This window comes from Oncorhynchus mykiss, chromosome 13 (assembly GCF_057628025.1).
Source record: "Oncorhynchus mykiss isolate SJ-2025 chromosome 13, ASM5762802v1, whole genome shotgun sequence".
NCBI classification, from domain to species: Eukaryota; Metazoa; Chordata; class Actinopteri; order Salmoniformes; family Salmonidae; genus Oncorhynchus; species Oncorhynchus mykiss.
The window spans coordinates 5,254,576-5,279,319 of NC_143034.1; the positions used below are offsets into that span (position 1 = coordinate 5,254,576).

A 24,744-nucleotide genomic window follows, 5' to 3' on the forward strand; every position below is an offset into this window, starting at 1 on the left:
ATTACATGTAGTTTCACTACCCTGTGAAGTTCATAACTTATTTCATCTGTAGCCTAATAAACTACATGGTTTTCCAAGTTTTAGAGGGAGGACCACACAACATATCATCACGTGACTCCAAGTTAACTAAGACATGATGGTTATTATATGAATATTTGTACATAAAGGAGTTTCCATCGCCATTTCTCACTAAAACGTTTTTACTGACACAACCCACCATGTCAAACGAACTAACATATCGTCTGTCACCATTTATAAAAATGTTCAGGCATATCCTGTTTCCATCAGCCCAGTCATTACTTTTGAAATGGTTGGATCAATATCCACCTTCATGATGTGGATGAAGCCTGATTTGGAATGTCTGAGTAGTTCTATATGATGTCATAATTCACCCCTCTGATAATCAAGTGATATTTGGAATGTCTGAGTAGTTCTATATGATGTCATAATACACCCCTCTGATAGTGATACATTTGTTACTTACAGAGCACCACTGCCCCTGACCAGCTGAATGCAGGTGGGCTCTCCTGTCAACATGGGGCTCCTGCTGCAGGTAGCCTAGCGGTTAACAGTGTTGGGCCAGTAACTGAAAGATCCCTTGTTTGAATCCCAGAGAGGACTAGGTGGAAAATCTGTCAATGTGCCCTTGAGGGCTGCAACAGGAGCCTCATGTTGACAGGAGAGCCCACCTGCACTCAGCTGGCCAGGTGTCTTAACAGGAACAAGCTTTGGCACACCTGTATTTTTCTCCCATTCTTCTCTGCAGATCCTCTCAACCTCTGTCAGGTTGGATGGGGAGCGTCGCTGCACAGCTATTTTCAGGTCTCTCCAGAGATGTTTGATCGGGTTCAAGTCCAGGCTCTGGCTGGGCCACACAAGGACATTCAGAGACTTGTCCCGAAGCCACTTCTGCGTTGTCCTTTGTCTGTGTTCTTAGGGTTGTTGTCCTGTTGGAAGGTGAACCTTTGCCCCAGTCTGAGGTCCTGAGTGCTCTGGAGCAGGTTTTCATCAATTATCTCTCTGTACTTTATTTTTATTTAATTTATTTATTATTGAACCTTTATTTAACTTGGCAAGTCAGTTAAGAACAAATTCTTATTTACAACGGTGGCCAACCAAAAGGCAAAAGGCCTCCTACGGTGGCTGGGATTCAAAACAAGAATACATCCCTAACCAAGGCCCTTCTTCAGTGGCTTCTTCCTTGCTGAGCGGCCTTTCAGGTTATGTTGATATAGGACTCATTTTTACTATGGATATAGATATTTTTGTACCTGTTTCCTCCAGCATCTTCACAAGGTCCTTTGCTGTTGTTCTGGGACTGGTTTGCACTTTTCGCAACAACGTATGTTGATCTCTCGGAGACAGAACAAGTCTCCTTCCTGAGCGGTATGACGGCTGTGTGGTCCCATGGTGTTTATACTTGCATATACTATAGTTTGTCAACAAGACATTTGTGGAGTGGTTGAAAACCGAGTTTTAATGACTCCAACCTAAGTGTATGTAAACATCCCTTGTATAGCCTTCACTCTGTACTGGTACCCCCTGTATATAGCCTCCACATTGACTCTGTACTGGTAACCCCTGTATATAGCCTCCACATTGACTCTGTACTGGTACCCCCTGTATATAGCCTCCACATTGACTCTGTACTGGTACCCCCTGTATATAGCCTCCACATTGACTCTGTACTGGTAACCCCTGTATATAGCCTCCACATTGACTCTGTACTGGTACCCCCTGTATATAGTCTCCACATTGACTCGGTACTGGTACCTCCTGTATATAGCCTCCACATTGACTCTGTACTGGTACCCCCTGTATATAGTCTCCACATTGACTCGGTACTGGTACCTCCTGTATATAGCCTCCACATTGACTCTGTACTGGTACCCCCTGTATATAGTCTCCACATTGACTCGGTACTGGTACCCCCTGTATATTGTCTCCACATTGACTCTGTACTGGTACCTCCTGTATATTGACTCTGTACTGGTACCTCCTGTATATAGCCTCCACATTGACACTGTACTGGTACCCCCTGTATATAACCTCCACATTGACTCTGTACTGGTACCTCCGGTATATAGCCTCCACATTGACACTGTACTGGTACCCCCTGTATATAGTCTCCACATTGACTCGGTACTGGTACCTCCTGTATATAGCCTCCACATTGACTCGGTACTGGTACCCCCTGTATATAGTCTCCACATTGACTCGGTACTGGTACCTCCTGTATATAGCCTCCACATTGACTCTGTACTGGTACCCCCTGTATATAGTCTCCACATTGACTCGGTACTGGTACCCCCTGTATATTGTCTCCACATTGACTCTGTACTGGTACCTCCTGTATATTGACTCTGTACTGGTACCTCCTGTATATAGCCTCCACATTGACACTGTACTGGTACCCCCTGTATATAACCTCCACATTGACTCTGTACTGGTACCTCCGGTATATAGCCTCCACATTGACACTGTACTGGTACCCCCTGTATATAGCCTCCACATTGACTCTGTACTGGTACCTCCTGTATATAGCCTCCACATTGACTCTGTACTGGTACCCCCTGTATATTGACTCTGTACCGTAACACACTGTATATAGCCTCCACATTGACTCTGTACTGGTACCCCCTGTATATTGACTCTGTACTGGTACCTCCTGTATATTGACTCTGTACTGGTACCTCCTGTATATTGACTCTGTACTGGTACCTCCTGTATATTGACTCTGTACTGGTACCTCCTGTATATAGCCTCCACATTGACTCTGTACTGGTACCTCCTGTATATAGCCTCCACATTGACTCTGTACTGGTACCTCCTGTATATAGCCTCCACATTGACTCTGTACTGGTACCCCCTGTATACAGCCTCCACATTGACTCTGTACTGGTACCTCCTGTATATTGACTCTGTACTGGTACCTCCTGTATATTGACTCTGTACTGGTACCCCCTGTATATAGCCTCCACATTGACTCTGTACTGGTACCCCCTGTATATTGACTCTGTACTGGTACCTCCTGTATATTGACTCTGTACTGGTACCTCCTGTATATTACCTCTGTACTGGTACCTCCTGTATATAGCCTCCACATTGACTCTGTACTGGTACCTCCTGTATATAGCCTCCACATTGACTCTGTACTGGTACCTCCTGTATATAGCCTCCACATTGACTCTGTACTGGTAACTCCTGTATATAGCCTCCACATTGACTCTGTACTGGTACCTCCTGTATATAGCCTCCACATTGACTCTGTACTGGTACCTCCTGTATATAGCCTCCACATTGACTCTGTACTGGTAACTCCTGTATATAGCCTCCACATTGACTCTGTACTGGTACCTCCTGTATATTGACTCTGTACTGGTACCCCCTGTACATTGACTCTGTACTGGTACCTCCTGTATATAGCCTCCACATTGACTCTGTACTGGTACCCCCTGTATATAGCCTCCACATTGACTCTGTACTGGTACCCCCTGTATATTGACTCTGTACTGGTACCTCCTGTATATTGACTCTGTACTGGTACCCCCTGTACATTGACTCTGTACTGGTACCTCCTGTATATAGCCTCCACATTGACTCTGTACTGGTACCCCCTGTATATAGCCTCCACATTGACTCTGTACTGGTACCCCCTGTATATTGACTCTGTACTGGTACCTCCTGTATATTGACTCTGTACTGGTACCTCCTGTATATTGACTCTGTACTGGTACCTCCTGTATATTGACTCTGTACTGGTACCTCCTGTATATTGACTCTGTACTGGTACCTCCTGTATATTGACTCTGTACTGGTACCTCCTGTATATTGACTCTGTACTGGTACCTCCTGTATATAGCCTCCACATTGACACTGTAGTGGTACCTCCTCTATATATATCCTCTGATTGAGAACCAATCTAGGCAACCATAGACTTACCTAGACACCTAACATGAACACAACCCCATGAATCTAATAAACCCCTAGACAAGACGAAACACATAAATCACCCATGTCACACCCTGGCCTAACCAAAATAATAAAGAAAACAAAGATAACTAAGGACAGGGCGTGACAGTACCCCCCCCCCCCCCAAAGGTGCGGACTCCCGGCCGCACACCTAAACCCATAGGAGAGGGTGTGGGTGGGCGTCTGTCCACTGTGGCGGGACGTGGACGCCACTCTACCATAGTCTTAGTCCGCTTTCTTAGCGTCATTTGAGTGGCGACCCTCGACGCCGACCTTGGCCTAGTAACCCTAACAAAGGGCCCACCTGGACTGAGGGCTGCCTCATTACTGAGGAAGCTCAGGACCGAGGGGTACCTCAGGCCTTAGCTACCCCTCGGTACTGAGCTACTTTTTAAAACGTTTTATTTTGGGAATATTTTCTTAACCCTTATTTTTCTTATCTACGTTGTTGGTTAAGGGCTTGTCAGTAAGCATTTCACGTTACGATCTACACCTGTTGTATTCAGCGCATGTGACAAATAATATTTGATTGTAACTAAATATGAAGTATGTCAGTTTCAATGTTACGGTCTTTGATACAATTATATTTCTGAAACTCAGGCTGTGTGTGTTTATCTGCGTCATTCCTTGATCATTCCTTGTGGTCCTGTAGCTCAGTTGGTGGAGTATAGTGCTTGTTAAACCAGGGTAGTGGGTTTGATTCCTGGGACCACCCATATGTTAAGTGTTTGTACACATGACTGCAAATCCCTTTAGATAAAAGTGTCTGCTACATTGCAGATGTATCCACTGATTATACCAAACATCTGGAACACCTTCCTAATATGGAGTTGGACCCTCCCCTTTTCCCCTCAGAACAGCCTCAATTCGTCGGGGCATGGACTCTACAAGGTGTCGAAAGCATTCCACAGGGATGCTGGCCCATGTTGACTCCAATGCTTCCCACAATTGTGTCAAGTTGGCTGGGTGTCCTTTGGGTGCAGTGGGGTCTCCTCAGAGGAGGAAGGGGAGAACCATCGTCCTCAGTTATTTTCAGAAAAATTAAAATGGTAAAATATTTAAAAGTGGTCCTTTTTAGATAAAACTATACTAAATATAATCACATCACCAAATAATTTAAAACATACTATTTTGCATCCTCCTCTAGGTACATTGACTTCAATACAAAACCTTGGAGGATTATGGTTCTCAAGGCTTCCATGGACTTACACTGTTATTATGACAACTTCCGGAGGACATCCTCCAACCCATCAGAGCTCTTGCAGCATGAACTGACATGATGTCCAACCAATGAAAGGATCAGATAATGTATCTAGTACTGAAAGCATAAGCTACAGCTAGCTAGCACTGCAGTGCATAACATGTGGTGAGTAGTTGACTAAAAGAGAGAAAAATACAATAGTTGAACAGTTTTGAACAAATTATTTTATTCCAAAATGAAGGAGAAGCGAGAGAGAGATATTTCGTCATTTATTTTCCACTTTCAGTTTCACTTACTTAGCTAGCAAATGCAGCTATCTAGTTTAGTCTACTCAAACACTTGGCTCAAACAGAGGGATGCTATGTTAGCTAGCTGGCTATGACTATCCAACACAACACTGGAACTCTTCCAAGTCAAGGCAAGCTTTTGGTTTTACTAATTTATTGCCACTGGGACCCGCCAAGGTAAGTGCTAAACTGCTTACTGACTGTACACTGTAACGTTACTGCATGATTGTAGCAGGTTTACTCACGAGTTAGTTCTATTAGCTCTGTTGACTATGATGTTATTTTAGCTAATATGTTGACAACAATGTAAGCTGTGTGTAGCAGTTATGAAATGGTTTGGCTTGGAAAGGTTTTTTCTCCTGGTGACATACAGCTGATGTGTTGTGCATTGAAGTACAGAAACGAAGGGAGAAGGTGATAAGAGGAGAGCACATAGATGCAAGAAGGAATACAACGTGTCTGTAATGAAAGTGAACTGTGTTTATGCATGATCAGGGGTGTATTCATTCCGCCGATTCTGTTGACAAACGTTTAAATGGAACAAAACGGGGATAAACATACCTGAATTTGTCCAGTGATATCTCTATTTCAGCTAGATGCAGGCGAGAGTGTGCAAGGCAGTATTGAATGTGTCACTGTCTGTCTATGTGTCACTGTCTGTCATCGCAAAATGTTCTCTCGACCTGTGTGAACCTACATTCTAAACTTTCATTCATAGGCTAGGTTGCTACCTCATGATGGGTATAGGGACAATTAGAGTATCATGTAGTAGCCTAAACCTATTGCTGTTACATTGAACAGGGTGAGTGAAATATGAATGACAGTCGTCCAATATGCTGTAATAGAATTAAGGCCATGCTCATGAAAACACAAATCGTCCTGCCTCATCTTAAACGGCACTGACCACCACTGTTTGGGTGGTGGACCATTCTTGGTACACATGGGAAACTGTTGAGCTGAAAAACTCCAGCCAGCAGATGGCGACGAGCGTCTTTCAGGTGATGCTTCTTTCGTGACGTATAATGGACTGGACGGACGCTTCTTCAGGAACAACAAGGCGCCAACTCTTTCAACCACGTCGGTAGCTTGCTAGCCAACATAAAACTGAAAGATTGACGTTTTAGACCATGCTAATGTACATTATCTAATCTCAGTGTTTTAAACGATTTTCGGTTAACGTATCAACTGGTTCAATTTGCAAACGTGTTAAAGATTGATACTGAGCCTAGCACTAGGCTAGACGCTAATGCTAGCTAGCTAGCTAACATCCCTGACCATGAGCTCACTAAACTACTCCTCCCTTACTAATGAAGAGGGGGTCTGCTGTATGGAGAAAGAATCTTTCAGAATGAAAAAGGAGGAAGAGGAGGCTGTTATAGTGAAAGAAGAGAAAGAACCGTTTAGAGAGGAAGATGATGCTATCTCAATAAAGGTGAAGGAGGAAGACTTTTTGGGAGTGAAAGAGGAAGAGACAGAATATCAGATTAACACCAGTGAGTACTGTCTTTAACAGGGACACAAACTATGCCGTTGTTGAACTAATGTGTGGTTTTAAAGGGGCATTCTACTGAAGTTCTACACTTGAATATGTTGTTCAGTACTATATAAATTGTTAAAGGGTCAATCTGCCATTGGTTCATATATTTTAGGGACTTTTCAATTAGATGTATTGAATTCTCCATGTGGCCTATATTAAAGTTCCCCTCATCTAATATAACAGGTTGTTAAAATTCTATATTGGTGCATATTTTCTACTTAAAATAACAAAGGCCACCCATTTTGTGGAACGACCCTTTTACATTTGCATCACAAACAATATTTTAGGAAATCATGATGAAAGTGGCCATTTTAGACATATGCATGCCTCTTGTAAGACTCTATGATTGCTCTATGATTGCAATAGATGGTCATAAGTTTACCATCTGTTTGATGTTCTCATTCACACAGGAGAGACACATGACTATCGTGGATCCTCTGGGGAGCCTCAACAACATCCTGATGCTGACGAGGAAGAGAAGAGTCTCTCCAGATCAGAACACCAGATGGTACAGCTTGGTCTGGTCTAGCATACAGCTTGGTCTGGTCTAGCATACAGCTTTCTCTATTGGGGTCTGGGCTGGGTTTCTGTAGAGCACTTCATGACAAGTGACATCAGCATCCATAATGATGTGCGTCTGTGTCCCCTCTTTATGGTTACCAGGACAACGCTAGCCCTTCCACCCTCTCGGAGTCCCCGTGTCATGCCTCTCCTGTTAGCACCTTGCTGCTGGTGGACTGCAGGAAAACAATGGGGCTGAGTGGAACTGTGGGAGGAGGAGAAGAGAGGAAAGGATCAGATTTGACTCAAAGTAAGTGCTGTAGTTTAGTTTGAAAAAATAAATAGATATATTCATTGGTATCTGTTACCACGACAACCAGCAGAGTTCTGTTCGTTGTCAGGAAGATAGACTGATGGATATGGATGTTATGAATATCATAACACTGAAAAAGGATTCTGCCAATGAAAAGAGAGAAATCAGTAGACCATATAAAACCTTGATTAAAGTCAGCTTTGGAGAGAAAGTTTCAAGATGATCCAATGTAAGGTGCTTGTTTTACAAAAACTTTTTCTCAAAACATTATGGATGTTACATTGCCTGTCCCAGTCAACCCCCCCTATCTTTACTAGACTGTAGAACAGGCAAACTAAACTCAAGACACTGTTAATTAATAAACTAATACTGGAGGAAAGCTGTGATCAGGCTGCCTACTCAAGAGAAAGCTTCGAACTGTAACCAGTGCCTGCAACCTGGTTCAGGTTATCAATCAACCTACCAGGGTAGTTACAAACAGTACAGAAATTGAATCAACATATTTTGATCATATCTTTACTATTACTGCAGAAATGTGTTTGAAAGCAGTATCCAAATTCATCGGCTGTTGTGATCACAATATAGTAGTCATATCTAGGACAACCAAAGTTCCAAAAGGCTGGGCCTAATGTTCTATATAAGAGGTCATACAATTGTTTGTGGTGATTCCTGTGTTGTTGATGTTATTAGGTTGTTTATTTTCACAGTAATTAACTCACGGACACTAGAGAAGCTTTAACCAAGTTTAATTATTCCCAAAGGTTCTGTACATCTGTAATTCAGACAACCCAACATTTGTTCCATCCAGATATATATCCCACTTAAGACACTCCTCCTTCTCTCCAATCCTTACATCTTATGGTTCCACAGGAAGAGAGTCTAGAGGGTAACAGGATACCAGACCTTTATCTCCCTGATGAGAATCTGTCCTGACCTCAACCTCTCCTTCATCTAATCCACAGATGTTTGTCTGCCTCCCCTGTTTCACACTTTGCTCTCCTCTTGTCCACCCAACACATTCCAAAGCCACCTGTCTTTCTTCAGAGAACCATTAACTTCTGACATAACAGCCAGTCTCTTTCACTTCCTATCACTTCTTTAATGACTCCATGTTCAAAGTTTGGCCGATTCCAACAATGAAAACAATATTTGTTGGTCCGTGGTGTGTAATGACGAGCAACCAGACGCTGCCCTTGACACGTTTATGAAATTGCTTATCCCAGTTACTAATAAGCAAGCACCCATTAAGAAAATGACTAAAAACTGTTAAATCCACGTGGATTGATGAGGAATTTAAAAATGTTATGATGAAGAGGGAGGCAAAAGAGATGGCATATAGGTCTGGCTGAATAACTGATTGGCAAACCTATTGCAAATTGAGAAATCATGTGACTAAACTGAATAAAAAGAAGAAACTACACTATGAAACAAAGATAAATGACATGAAGAATGATTGTAAAAAGCTTTGGAACACCTTCAATTGAATTTTGGGTCAAAAAATCAACAATGGCATGGTGTCTGATAACGTGGATGGAAAATGATTGAGGATAATAGCGGCCGATATTGCCAGTTCTATTCGCATTATCTTCAATTTAAGCCCACTAGAAAGTGTGTTCCCTAGTGAGACAGCATAGGATAACACAGCATTATCGGCATAATTCATCGTTCAGCTTTGTCTCCTAAAACATGTTATTTTCTCAAACTCAGAACCATAAACCAATCCTCCAGGCATATATCAAATCCATCCTATCTTGACAAGATCACAGAGACACACTGACTGGCACACAGACATTGTGGAGCCAAGAGATACACTCTTGACCTCTCCCCTCTCTCCGGCCCAAACAACTTAGTCTTGACATAGAACAGATACTGCAACCCCGCCACAGTATTATACAAAAATAACATTCTGATGAGAAGTAACTTACAAACATATGATGAATATAAAACATCTTACCTATGTTACCAACCAATTCTGATTATTCCCCAACACCTGTCTAACAGAACACAGTGTTCTTTAATGGAAGCCTGTACAACAAAATCAAGGTAGAATCAGGAAATCCCCAGGGCAGCTGTTTGGCACCTTCTTTTTTCAATCTTTACCAACAACATGCCAGTGACATTTAAGTAAAGCCAGTGTGTCTATGTATGCGGATGACTCAACACTGTACACGTCATCTACTACAGCGACTGAAATGACTGCAACATTTAACATAGAGCTGCAGTTAGTTTGAGAATGGGTGGCAAGGAATGTTAGTCCTAAATATTTCTGATCACCTTAAGTTACATGGCCTACTACGCTAATTCTGTAGCGGTGGGGGGTAAATATGAAGATTTTGTTGGTGCTCCAGGCAGGTATTAACCCTAGTTATTAAAGTTAGTTATTACCTATTATAACATTGTTATTATTATTATTAAATATTATTAAATCCGAAAGGATGAGAGTAGAATAGATAGAGTGATGCTTCCAGACACATTCTAAACATGGTGGAGACTTAGAGGACTGTAGCATCTAATGATGAAGCATTATGGAGTCTTAAAGGAGGACTGTAGCATCTAATGATGAACCATTATGGAGTCTTAACCTGTTTGGGATAGGGGGCAGTATTTTCACGTCTGGATGAAAAGCGTTCCCAAAGTAAACTACCTGCTACCTGCCCAGAAGCTAGGATATGCATATAATTGGTAGGTTTGGATAGAAAACACTCTAAAGTTTCTAAAACTGTTAAAATAATGTCTGTGAGTATAACATAACTTATTTGGCAGGTGAAACCCCGAGGACAAACCATCCAGGAGGAATTTTTTGTTGTTGAGGTGACTCTGTTTTCAAATGGTTTTGTGTGGCACTTGGTTGCAGTTCCTATTGCTTCCACTAGATGTCAACAGTCTTTAGAAATTGGTTGATGTTTTTCTTTAGAGAAATGAAGAAGTTCGGCTATTCAGAACGAGGGTCCAGCCTAGTGCTCTCTAATGTTTTGATGCGCACTCCAGGTCACGCGCTTCACGTTGTTTTTATCCGGTATTGAACACAGTTTATCCCATCTTAAATTTTCTCGATTATTTACGTTTTAAAATACCTAAAGTTGGATTAGGAAAGTTGTTTGAAATGTTTGGACAGCATTTACAGGTATCGTATTAGATATTTTGTAGTCATGCTGGGAGAGTTGGAACCAGTGTTTTTTTTAAATCAAACGCGCCAAATAAATGGACATTTTGGAGATATAACAACGAAATTAATCGAACAAAAGGACCATTTGTGATGTTTATGGGACATATTGGAGTGCCAAAAGAAGAAGCTCTTCAAAGGTAAGGCACGAATTATATCATTATTTCTGAGGTTTGTGTCGCGCCTGGTGGGTTGAAATATGATTGTCATGGGTTGAAATATGATTGTCATGTGTTTGTTTGATGGGGTGCTGTCCTCAGATAATCGCATAGTTCGCTTTTGCCGTAAAGCCTTTTTGAAATCTGACACGGTGGCTAGATTAACAAGGAGATTAACAAGGAGACTGCGTGAATCAGGCCTTCATGTTCGAATTGCTGCAAGGAAACCACTACTAAAGGAGAAGAAGAAGAAGAGACTTGCTTGGGCCAAGAAACACGAACAATGGACATTAGACCGGTGGATATCTGTCCTTGGGTCTGATGAGTCCAAATTTGAGATTTTTGGATCCGAGCGTCATGTCTTTGTGAGACGAGGAGTAGATGAACAGAAGTCACTCTTAACCAGCATGGCTTCCACAGCATTCTACAGCTATATGCCATCCCATCTGGTTTGGGCTTAGTCCCACTGTCATTTGTTTTTCAACAGGACAATGACCCAACACACCTCCTGGCTGTGTAAGAGCTATTTGATCAAGTAGGAGAGTGATGGAGTGCTGCATCAGATGACCTGGCCTACACAATCCCCCGACACAATCCCCCACATTTCCAGAGATGGAAGTAATTTTTACTGTACTTTTTGGTACCTTTGAATCTAATGTATTGTATCAAGATGGTTTGGGATGAGTTGGATCGCAGAGGTTGTGTGAACAAACTGCACATTTTCGAGTAGCCTTTAATTATCTCCAGCACAAGGTGCACCTGTGTAATAACCAAGCTGTTCAATCAGCTTCTTGATATGCCACACCTGTCAGGTGGATGGATTATCTTGGCAAAGAATAAATGTTGACTAACAGTGATGCTCATGAAACATCCAACACTTTACATGTTGCATTTATATTTTGTTTTTTTGTTGTTACTATCAGTTTTAGGAACATTTACCCAAAATATGACATCAGCGATAATCAAAATGTTGAACATCTGTGAATGTCTAAGTAAGAAATTGGTCCATTTAAACAGCAATGTGTCGAACCCTTTCAACAACGGGGAGATGTTACTGATGTGCTTTGTATCTGCGACGTAAAAACAAGTTTTGGACTTCCACACAAAATGACTTCTTTAGTTATTTTATGTTTAAGGAAGTGTGTAGGTCACATTCTGTATCATACAGGTTTGGGTTTGGATAGAAAACACTAAAGTTTCTAAAACTGTTAAAATAATGTCTGTGTGTATATCATAACTTATTTGGCAGGTGAAACCCCGAGGACAAACCATCCAGGAGGAATTTTTTGTTGTTGAGGTGACTCTGTTTTCAAATGGTTTTGTGTGGCACTTGGTTGCAGTTCCTATTGCTTCCACTAGATGTCAACAGTCTTTAGAAATTGGTTGATGTTTTTCTTTAGAGAAATGAAGAAGTTCGGCTATTCAGAACGAGGGTCCAGCCTAGTGCTCTCTAATGTTTTGATGCGCGCTCCAGGTCACGCGCTTCACGTTGTTTTTATCCGGTATTGAACACAGTTTATCCCATCTTAAATTTTCTCGATTATTTACTTTTTAAAATACCTAAAGTTTGGTTTAGGAAAGTTGTTTCAAATGTTTGGACAGCATTTACAGGTATCGTATTAGATATTTTGTAGTCATGCTGGGTGAGTTGGAACCAGTGTTTTTTTTAAATCAAACGCGCCAAATAAATGGACATTTTGGAGATATAACAACGAAATTAATTGAACAAAAGGACCATTTGTGATGTTTATGGGACATATTGGAGTGCCAAAAGAAGAAGCTCTTCAAAGGTAAGGCAGGAATTATATCATTATTTCTGAGGTTTGTGTCGTGCCTGGCGGGTTGAAATATGATTGTCATGTGTTTGTTTGATGGGGTGCTTTCCTCAGATAATCGCATGGTTTGCTTTTGCCGTAAAGCCTTTTTGAAATCTGACACGGTGACTAGATTAACAAGAAGTTAAGCTTTGCACTTGTGAATGTATGAAAGTTAAATATTTCTAATAAATAAAAAAATACTTTGCACTCTGCAATTTCACCGGATGTTGTCAACGTTCCGCTAGCAGGTTTTAATGTGTTTGAACCTTTTGGAACTACTCCTCCCGGATCCGGGAGAATTGTCATCAACTACACTAATTAGCAAAACGCAACGGACAAAAAATCTTACTAGATAATATTCATGAAATCACAAGTGAAATATAGTGAAACACAGCTTAGCCTTTTGTTAATCACCCTGTCATCTCAGATTTTGAAATTATGCTTTACAGCCAAAATAAGACAAGCATTTGTGTAAGTTTATCGATAGCCATATCAACCGGGACAATTGGCTTTTCACTAAGAGCGAGAGGCACAATGGCCGCCTTTGTCTATTACGCACAAATCAATCTGAGAGCCACCACCTGACCACTGACGCAATGTTGTCGTTCACGCTCATTTTTCAAAACAAAAGCCTGAAACCATGTCTAGTGACTGTAGACACATTAGGGAAGCCATAGAAAAAGGAATCTGGTTGATATCCCTTTCAATGGTCAATAGGGATGCATAGGAACGCAGAGGCTTCAAAATAAGAGTCACTTCCTGATTGGATTTTTCTCAGGCATTCGCCTGCAATATCAGTTCTTTTATATTCACAGACAATATTTTTACAGTTTTGGAAACTATAGTGTTTTCTATCCTAAGCTGTCAATTATATGCATATTCTAGCACCTGGTCCTGAGAAATAGCCTGTTTACTTTGGGAATGTTATTTTTCCAAAAATGAAAATAGTGCCCCCTAGTTTCAAGAGTTAATGTGCCATAACAGGTTTTTAATGTGTTTGAGCCAATCAGTTGTGTTGTGACAAGGTAGGGGGGTATACAGAAGATAGCCCTATTGGGTAAAAGGTGAAGTCCATATTATGTCAAGAACAGCTCAAATAAGCAAAGAGAAGCAACAGTCCATCATTACTTTAAGGACCACCACAAGAATGGAAGATCCAGAGTTACTTCTGATGCATAAGTTCATTAGAGTTACCAGACTTAGAAATTGCAGCCCAAATAAATACTTCACAAAGTTCAAGCAACAGACACATCTCAACATCATCGGTTCAGAGGAGACTGCGTTAATCAGGCTTTTATGGTCGAATTGCTGCAAGGAAACCACTACTAAAGGACACCAATAGGAAGAAGAGACTTGCTTGGGCCAAGAAACACGAGCAATGGACATGAGACCGGTGGATATCTGTCTGATGAGTCCAAATTTGAGTATTTGGTTCCGAGCGTCATGTCTTTGTGAGACGAGGAGTAGATGAACAGATTATCTCCGCATGTGTGGTTCCCACCGTGAAGCATGGAGGAGGAGATGTGATGGTGTGCGGGTGCTTTGCTATTGACAATGTCAGTGATTTATTTATTCAAGTCACACTTAACCAGCATGACTACCACAGCATTCTGCAGCGATATGCCATCCCATCTGGTTTGGGCTTAGTCCCACTGTCATTTGTTTTTCAACAGGACAATGACCCAACACACTTCCAGGCTGTGTAAGAGCTATTTGACCAAGATGGAGTGCTGCATCAGATGACCTGGCCTCGACATCACCCAAAAGGAAAAGCAGCCTACAAGTTCTCAGCATATATGGGAACTCCTACAGGACTGTTGGAAAAGGATTCCAGGTGAAGCTGGTTGAGAGAAAGCAAGGGTGGCAACTTTTGAAGAATAAAATATATATTTTATTTTAACACTTGTGGTTACTACATGATTCCATGTGTTTTTTAATCATTTTGATGTCTTCTCCATTATTTTGCTATGTAGAAAATAGTAAAAATAAAGAAAAACCCTTGAATGAGTAGGTGAGTCCAACCTTTTGACTGGTACTGTACATTAAATTCCCTGACAACAGCTCCAGTGGACATTCCTGCAGTCAGCATGCCAATTGCCCGCTCCCTCAGAGATCTGTGGCATTGTTGTGTGACCAAACTGCACATTTTCGAGTAGCCTTTTATTACCCCCAGGACAAGGTACATCTGTGTAATAACCAAGCTGTTCAATCAGCTTCTTGATATGCCACACCTGTCAGGTGGATGGATTATTTTGGCAAAGAATAAATGTTGACTAACAGGGATGTAAAAAATTCTGCAATCTTTTTTTTTCAGCTCATGAAACATCCAACACTTTACATGTTGCGTTTATATTTTTGTTTATTGTAGTTACTATCAGTTTTAGGAACATTTTACCCAAATATTTCACCTTATTTTTGACTTTTTCACAAAATATGACATCAGCGATAATCAAAATGTTGAAAATCTGTGAATGTCTAAATAAGAAATTGGTCCAATTAAACAGCAATGTGTCGAACCCTTTCAACAACGGGGAGATGTTACTGATGTGCTTTGTATCTTCGACGTAAAAACAAGTTTTGGACTTCCACACAAAATTACTTCTTTAGTTATTTTATGTTTAAGGAAGTGTGTAGGTCACATTCTGTATCATACAGCTATGAATGTTATATATTTAGAACCACCTGTTCAATTTGAATCCAGCGACGTCTGTGTCTTCAGTGTCCTAGAACTGTCTAGGTTTTTGTGTTCTGACTTGTAAAACAGGATGAATAAAATAAGTAATGTAAACATAGCAGTAATTACCAGGAAGCTCTACATTTGTTTTAAAATCACACTAAGATTGTTAAAACTGGCCTCGGGTTATTGAGAGATCTGATTTAGGATTTACCCTCGTAGCAAGGTTGTTTTATCACGTGGTTTCATTCGGGTCTCTATTTAAAAATAACACTGTCTTTGGCAGGAGAAAGGCCAGACTCGGAGGAACCAGAGCCAGGGACGTCCAAACTAGCAAGACGACACCACTGCTCCCACTGTGGAAAGAGTTGTAACCGGTTATGGGACCTGAAACAACATGAGAGAATACACACAGGAGAGAAGCCTTACCACTGCTCCCAATGTGGAAAGTGTTTCAACCAGAGAGTATACCTGAAACAACATGAGAGAATACACACGGGAGAAGCCTTACCACTGCTCCCAGTGTGGAGAGCGTTTCAACTGGAAATCAAACCTGAAAGCCCATGAGAGAATACACACAGGAGAGAAGCCTTACCACTGCTCCCAGTGTGGAAAGAGTTTTCGCCGGAAAGCACACCTGAAACAACATGAAAGAATACACACAGGAGAGAAGCCTTACCACTGCTCCCAGTGTGGAAAGAGTTTACGCCGGAAAGCACACCTGAAACAACATGAAAGAATACACACAGGGGAGAAGCCTTACCACTGCTCCCAGTGTGGAGAGCGTTTCAACTGGAAATCAAACCTGAAAGCCCATGAGAGAATACACACAGGAGAGAAGCCTTACCACTGCTCCCAATGTGGAAAGTGTTTCAACCAGAGAGTAAACCTGAAACAACATGAAAGAATGCACACAGGAGAGAAGCCTTACCACTGCTCCCAGTTTGGAAAGAGTTTCAACCATCCAGGGAAGCTGAAAGCTCATGAAAGAATACACACAGGAGAGAAGCCTTACCACTGCTCCCAGTGTGGAAATTGTTTCAACTGGAAATCAAACCTGAAAGCCCACGAGAGAATACACACAGGAGAGAAGCCTTACCACTGCTCCCAATGTGGAAAGTGTTTCACCCGGTCGGAGATGCTGAAAGCTCATGAAAGGATACACACAGGAGAGAAGCCTTACCACTGCTCCCAGTGTGGAAAGCGTTTCAACTGGAAATCAAACCTGAAAGCCCACGAGAGAGTACACACAGGAGAGAAGCCTTACCACTGCTCCCAATGTGGAAAGTGTTTCACCCGGTCGGGGATGCTGAAAGCTCATGAGAGAATACACACAGGAGAGAAGCCTTACCACTGCTCCCAATGTGGAAAGTGTTTCAACCAGAGAGGAAACCTGAAACAACATGAAAGAATACACACAGGAGAGAAGCCTTACCACTGCTCCCAGTGTGGAAAGTGCTTCAACCAGTCGGGGGACCTGAAACAACATGAGAGAATACACACAGGAGAGAAGCCTTACCACTGCTCCCAATGTGGAAAGTGTTTCAACCGGTCAGGGGAGCTGAAACGACATGAGAGAATACACACAGGGCAGAAGCCTTACCACTCCTCCCAGGGTGCAAAGCTTTTGCCCATTTAGGAAGCCTGAAAGAACACATTAGACTGCACACAGAGGAGAAGGCTTATAAAGGCTCAAACTGTGGGAAAACATATTACTCATAACAGTCATTTAAATGTCATTAGAGAATCCACACAGGAGAGAGAAATTACTTCTCTTAGCGTGTATGTTGATATTTCACATCACATTGACTTAAAATTCATCAGAGAACATACACAGTGCTCCCGTTGTCTTATATTGTTGACTGACAATATGTTTACCTGTCTTTACCATATGAAATTAAATGGTACAGGGTATACTCAAACATATATTTGTTTGTTTCTATTAGAAGACATGAAGTGAATATGGAGTATGTCAGTTTGAATATAAAGAAGATCAGGTTCCTTCTTTTAAACTGTCCTTTTTTAAACTCTTTGTGTTTATCTGGGTGTGTCATTCCTCCAGCACTACAGATAATACAGTGATATTTGGATGTGATGCATTAGTTCCATTGTTGACATTTGCATTGTTGGCCCACTGCTGATTTAATGAAATGAAAATGTTCAGACTCTGTAATGGAAAATGTTAATTGTTTGTGTGTCCACATAACTGACTATGTGACTAACCTTGTGAAACTGTCCTATTATAAGCTCCTGTTCTTGGGAGTATCATTCTGTGTTGCAAACCAATTTGCACCTGTGTCCTTGTATGAATAAAGTCCCGCCCAGGAACAGGAAACTATAAAGATATGTGCTCATCACCCAATGCTTCAGGAATTCAGACTGTCTACACTGCGCTGTGTAACTCTGTTATTCTCTCTGAGCTCAGAAATAAAGAATCTTGGTTTGACTTGGACTCCAGCAGATCCTTATTTTATAATATCCACCACAACTCTCCCACAGATTGCTGTTTATCATTGTCTCAATGAAGAGTTCCTCTTTCGACTTTCCTGGGGGCATTTACAACGCTCCCACTGGTTGAATAAACATTGTTACCCGATTGATGAGATTATTATGGATGAGAGCAATTATTTTATTTGTCAAATTGCAACCAAGCATCGGTCATCATGTCACCCTCAAAATGTATTGGAATGGAGCATCAAGCTCATTACATGTAGTTTCACCACCCTGTGAAGTTCATAACTTATTTAATCTGTAGCCTAATAAACTACATGGTTTTCCAACTTTTAGAGGGAGGACCACACAACATATCATCACGTGACTCCAAGTTAACTAAGACATGATGGTTATTATATAAATATTTGTACATAAAGGAGTTTCCATCGCCATTTCTCACTAAAACGTTTTTACTGACACAACCCACCATGTCAAACGAAGTAACAAATCGTCTGTCACCATTTATAAAAGTGTACAGGCATATCCTGTTTCCATCAGCCCAGTCATTACTTTTGAAATGGTTGGATCAATATCCACCTTCATGATGTGGATGATTTGGAATGTCTGAGTACTTCTATATGATGTCATAATTCACCCCTCTGATAATCAAGTGATATTTGGAATGTCTGAGTAGTTCTATATGATGTCATAATACACCCCTCTGATAGTGATACATTTGTTACTTACAGGGCACCACTGCCCCTGACCAGCTGAATGCAGGTGGGCTCTCCTGTCAACATGGGGCTCCTGCTGCAGGTAGCCTAGCGGTTAACAGTGTTGGGCCAGTAACTGAAAGATCCCTTGTTTGAATCCCAGAGAGGACTAGGTGGAAAATCTGTCAATGTGCCCTTGAGGGCTGCAACAGGAGCCTCATGTTGACAGGAGAGCCCACCTGCACTCAGCTGGCCAGGTGTCTTAACAGGAACAAGCTTGGCACACCTGTATTTTTTCCCATTCTTCTCTGCAGATCCTCTCAACCTCTGTCAGGTTGGATGGGGAGCGTCGCTGCACAGCTATTTTCAGGTCTCTCCAGAGATGTTTGATCGGGTTCAAGTCCAGGCTCTGGCTGGGCCACACAAGGACATTCAGAGACTTGTCCCGAAGCCACTTCTGCGTTGTCTTTTGTCTGTGTGCTTAGGGTTGTTGTTCTGTTGGAAGGTGAACCTTTGCCCCAGTCTGAGGTCCTGAGTGCTCTGGAGCAGGTTTTCATCAATTATCTCTCTGTACTTTATTTCTAATTAATTTATTTATTATTGAACCTTTATTTAACTTGGCAAGTCAGTTAAGAACAAATTCTTATTTACAACGGCGGCCTACCAAAAGGCAAAAGGCCTCCTATGGTGGCTGGGATTCAAAACAAGAATACATCCCTAGCCAAGGTCCTTCTTCAGTGGCTTTTTCCTTGCTGAGCGGCCTTTCAGGTTATGTTGATATAGGACTCATTTTACTATGGATATAGATATTTTTGTACCTGTTTCCTCCAGCATCTTCACAAGGTCTTTTGCTGTTGTTCTGGGATTGACTTGCACTTTTCTTACCAACGTATGTTGATCTCTAGGAGAACAAGTCTCCTTCCTGAGCGGTATGACAGCTGTGTGGTCCCATGGTGTTTATACTTGCGTACTATTGTATGTAAAGATGAACATGGTACCTTCAGGCGTTTGGAAATTTCTCCGAAGGATGAACCAGACCTGTGGAGGTCTACAATTATATTTCTGAGGTCTTGGCTGATTTCTTTTGATTTTCACATGATGTCAAGCAAAGAGGTACTGAGTTTGATGGTAGACCTTGAAATACATCCACAGGTACACCTCCAATTGACTCAAATTATGTCAATTAGCCTATCAGAGGCTTCGAACGCCATGTCATAATTTTCTGGCATTTTCCAAGCTGTTTAAAGGCAAAGTCAACATGTATGTAAACTTCTGACCCAATGGAATTGTGATACAGTGAATTATAAGTGAAATAATCTGTCTGTAAACAATTGTTGGAAAAATGACTTGTGCCATGCACAAAGTAGATGTCCTAACTGACTTGCCAAAACTATAGTTTGTTAACAAGCCATTTGTGGAGTGGTTGAAAACCACTTTAATGACTCCAACCTAAGTGTATGTAAACATCCCTTGTGTAGCCTCCACTCTGTACTGGTACCCCCTGTATATAGCCTCCACATTAACTCTGTACTGGTATCTCCTGTATATAGTCTCCACATTGACTCTGTACTGGTATCTCCTGTATATAGCCTCCACATTGACTCTGTACTGGTACCTCCTGTATATAGCCTCCACATTGACTCTGTACCGGTACCTCCTGTATTTAGCCTCCACATTGACTCTGTACTGGTACCCCCTGTGTATAGCCTCCACATTGACTCTGTACTGGTACCTCCTGTATATAGCCTCCACATTGACTCTGTACTGGTACCCCTGTATATAGTCTTCACATTGACTCTGTACTGGTACCCCCTGTATATAGCCTCCACATTGACTCTGTACTGGTATCCCCTGTATATAGCCTCCACATTGACTCTGTACTGGTACCCCCTGTATATAGCCTCCACATTGACTCTGTACTGGTACCCCCTGTATATAGCCTCCACATTGACTCTGTACTGGTACCTCCTGTATATAGCCTCCACATTGACTCTATACTGGTACCTCATGTATATAGCCTCCACATTGACTCTGTACTAGTATCCCCTGTATATAGCCTCCACATTGACTCTATACTGGTACCTCCTGTATATAGCCTCCACATTGACTCTATACTGGTACCTCATGTATATAGCCTCCACATTGACTCTATACTGGTACCTCCTGTATATAGCCTCCACATTGACTCTATACTGGTACCTCCTGTATATAGCCTCCACATTGACTCTATACTGGTACCTCCTGTATATAGCCTCCACATTGACTCTATACTGGTACCTCCTGTATATAGCCTCCACATTGACTCTATACTGGTACCTCCTGTATATAGCCTCCACATTGACTCTATACTGGTACCTCCTGTATATAGCCTCCACATTGACTCTGTACTGGTACCTCATGTATATAGCCTCCACATTGACTCTGTACTGGTACCCCCTGTATATAGCCTCCACATTGACTCTGTACTGGTACCTCCTGTATATAGCCTCCACATTGACTCTGTACTGGTACCTCCTGTATATAGCCTCCACATTGACTCTGTACTGGTACCTCCTGTATATAGCCTCCACATTGACTCTGTACTGGTACCCCCTGTATATAGCCTCCACATTGACTCTGTACTGGTACCTCCTGTATATAGCCTCCACATTGACTCTGTACTGGTACCTCCTGTATATAGCCTCCACATTGACTCTGTACTGGTACCCCCTGTATATAACCTCCACATTGACTCTGTACCGGTACCCCCTGTATATAGCCTCCACATTGACTCTGTACTGGTACCTCCTGTATATAGCCTCCACATTGACTCTGTACCGGTACCCGTCCCTCTCCTCGCCCCTACCTGGGCTCGAACCAGGAACACATCGACAACAGCCACACTCGAAGCAGCGTTACCCATTACTCCACAAAAGCCGCAGGCCCTTGCAGAGCAAGGGGAATAACTACTCCAAGTCTCAGAGAGAGTGAAGTTTGAAACGCTATTAGCGTGCGCCCGCTAACTAGCTAGCCTTTGGTCATTAATATGGTCGAATACGGAAACTATCATTTTGAAAACAAAATGTTTATTATTTCAGTGAAATACGGAACCGTTCGGTATTTTATCTAAAGGGTGGCATCCCTAAGTCTAAATATTCTTGTTACATTGCACAACCTTCAATGTTATGTCATAATTACGTAAAGTCCTGGCAAATTAGTTCGCAATGAGCCAGGCTGCCCAAACTGTTGCATCTACCCTGACTCTGCGTGCAATGAACGCAAGAGAAGTGACACAATTTCACCTGGTCAATATTGCCTGCTAACCTGGATTGCTTCTAGCTAAATATGCAGGTTTAAAAATATATACTTCTTTGTATTGATTTTAAGAAAGGCATTGGTGTTTATGGTTAGGTACACATTTGAGCAACGATACACACCGCATCGACAGGACATGCTAGATAAACTAGTAATATCATCACCCATAACTAGTGATTATGATTGATTGATTGTTTTTATAAGAAGTTTAATGCTAGCTAGCAACTTCTACTACATTCGTGTAATAGGCAGGATCCTCGTGGAGTGTAATGAGAGGCAGGTGGTTAGAGCGCTGGACGAGTTAACTGTAAGGTTGCAAGTTTGGATCCCCCGAGCTGACAAGGTGAAATTCTAGCGTTCTACCCCTGGACACGGCAGTTAACCCACCGTTCCTAGGCCGTCATTGAAAATAAGAATGTGTTCTTAACTGACTTGCCGAGTTAAATAAAGATTAAATAAAGGTGTACAATTTTTTACATTTTGTATAAATTGTTTATACAAACTTGAAATCGGCCCTAATTAATCGGTCTACGTCTAATATGAAGTATGTCAGTTTCAATGTTACGGTCTAATGATTTAATTATATTTTTGAAACTCAGGCTGTGTGTGTTTATCTGCGTCATTCCTTGATCATTCCTTGTGGTCCTGTAGCTCAGTTGGTGGAGTATAGTGCTTGTTAAACCAGGGTAGTGGGTTTGATTCCTGGGACCATCCATATGTAAAGTGTTTGCAAACATGACTGCAAATCCCTTTAGATAAAAGTGTCTGCTAAATGGCAGATATATCCACTGATTATACCAAACATTTCGAACACCTTCCTAATATGAAGTTGGACCCTCCTCTTTCTCCCTCAGATTAGCCTCAATTCGTCGGGGCATGGACTCTACAAGGTGTCGAAAGCTTTCCACAGGGATGCTGGCCCATGTTGACTCCAATGCTTCCCACACAAGTTGGCTGGATGTCCTTTGCGTGCAGGGGAGGCTCCTCAGAGGAGGAAGGGGATGCTCCTCAGAGGAGGAAGGGGACGCTCCTGAGAGGAGGAAGGGGAGGCTCCTCAGAGGAGAAAGGGGAGGCTCCTCAGAGGAGGAAGGGGAGGACCCTCCTCAGTGATTTTCATAAAAATAAAAAAAATGATAAAACATGTAAAAAAGTTTAATCCTTTTTAGATATTAGAAATTACGGTACGTTCGTTCCAATACAAAAGTGTAGTGTAGTGTATTGTTTCCAAACTGCGTTACCCACTCCAGACAGCAGATGGCGATAAGCGTCTTTCAGGTGATGATTCTTCCGTGACGTATAATGGACTGGACGGACGCTTCTTCAGGAACAACGACGCGGCTACTCTTTCAACCACCTCGGTAGCTTGCTAGCCAACATAAAAGTGAAAGATTGACGATTTAGGCCATCTTAATGTACATTATCTAATCTCAGTGTTTTAAACACAGTTCTGTTGACGTATTAACTGGTTAACTGTAACCTAATTTGCAAACTTGTTAAAGATTGATGCTGAGCCGAGCACGAGGCTAGTCGCTAATGCTAACTAGCTAGCTAACATCGCTGACCATGAGTTCATTAAAGTACTCATCCCCTGCTATAGAAGAGGAGGTCTGCTGTTTGCAGAAAGAAGCTCTGGCAATGAACATTGAAGAAGAGGATGAGGTTACAGTGAAAGAAGAGAAATAACCTTTTAGAATGAAAAAGGAGGAAGAGGAGACTGTTATAGTGAAGGAAGAAGATGCTGTTATAGTGAAAGAACATTTCAGAATGAAAAAGGAGGAAGAGGAGGCTGTTATAGTGATAGAAGAGAATGAACCTTTTAGAGAGGAAGAGGATGCTGTCTCAATAAAGGTGAAGGAGGAAGACGTTTTGGGAGTGAAAGAGGAGGAGACAGAATATCCGATTACCATCAGTGAGTACTGTCTTAAAAACAGGGGCACAAACTATGCCGTTGTTGAACTAATGTGTGGTTTTTAAGGGGCATTCTACTGAAGTTCTACACTTGAATATGTTGTTCAGTACTGTAGGATTTGTTAAAGGGTCAATCTGCCATTGGTTCATATATTTTAGGGACTTTTCAATTAGATGTATTGAATTCTCCATGTTGTCTATATTAAAGTTCCCCTCATCTAATATAACAGGCTGTTAAAATTCAATATTGAAGCATATGTTCTACTTAAAATATCAAAGGGAGTTTACTACTCATTTTGATGTTCTCGTTCACACAGGAGAGAGACATGACTATGGTGGATCCTCTGGGGAGCCTCAACAACATCCTGATGCTGACGAGGCAGAGAAGAGTCTCTCCAGATCAGAACACCAGATGGTACAGCTTGGTCTGGTCTAGCATACAGCTTGGTTTGGTCTAGCATACAGCTTGATCTGGTCTAGCATACAGCTTGGTCTGGTCTAGCATACAGCTTGCTCTATCTGGGTCTGGGCTGGGTTTCTGTAAAGCACATAATGACATGTGTCTGTGTCCCCTCTTTATGGTTACTAGGACAATGCTAGCCCTTCCTCCCTCCCGGAGTCCCCGCGTCGTGCCTCTCCCGGTAGCACCTTACTGCTGGGTATGAAGAGGTTGTCTGTGCTGCTGGTGGACTGCAGGGAAAAAATGGGGCTGAGTGGAACTGTGAGAGGAGGAAAAGAGAAGAAAGGATCAGATTTGACTCATCAAAGTAAGT

At 41.9% G+C, this 24,744-nt stretch overlaps 1 protein-coding gene across 1 annotated transcript in view; it reads left to right on the forward strand.

Annotated features, from left to right (window-relative positions):
• The window catches only part of LOC110518115 (uncharacterized), a 167,712-nt gene that overhangs the window by 90,406 nt on the left and 52,562 nt on the right, over positions 1-24,744 (forward strand). Inside the window, exons 4-5 of the mRNA XM_090194834.1 lie at positions 7,408-7,505; positions 7,661-7,808. Coding sequence (XP_090050960.1) covers positions 7,408-7,505; positions 7,661-7,808 — 246 coding nt within the window. The remainder of the gene's footprint in view (positions 1-7,407; positions 7,506-7,660; positions 7,809-24,744) is intronic.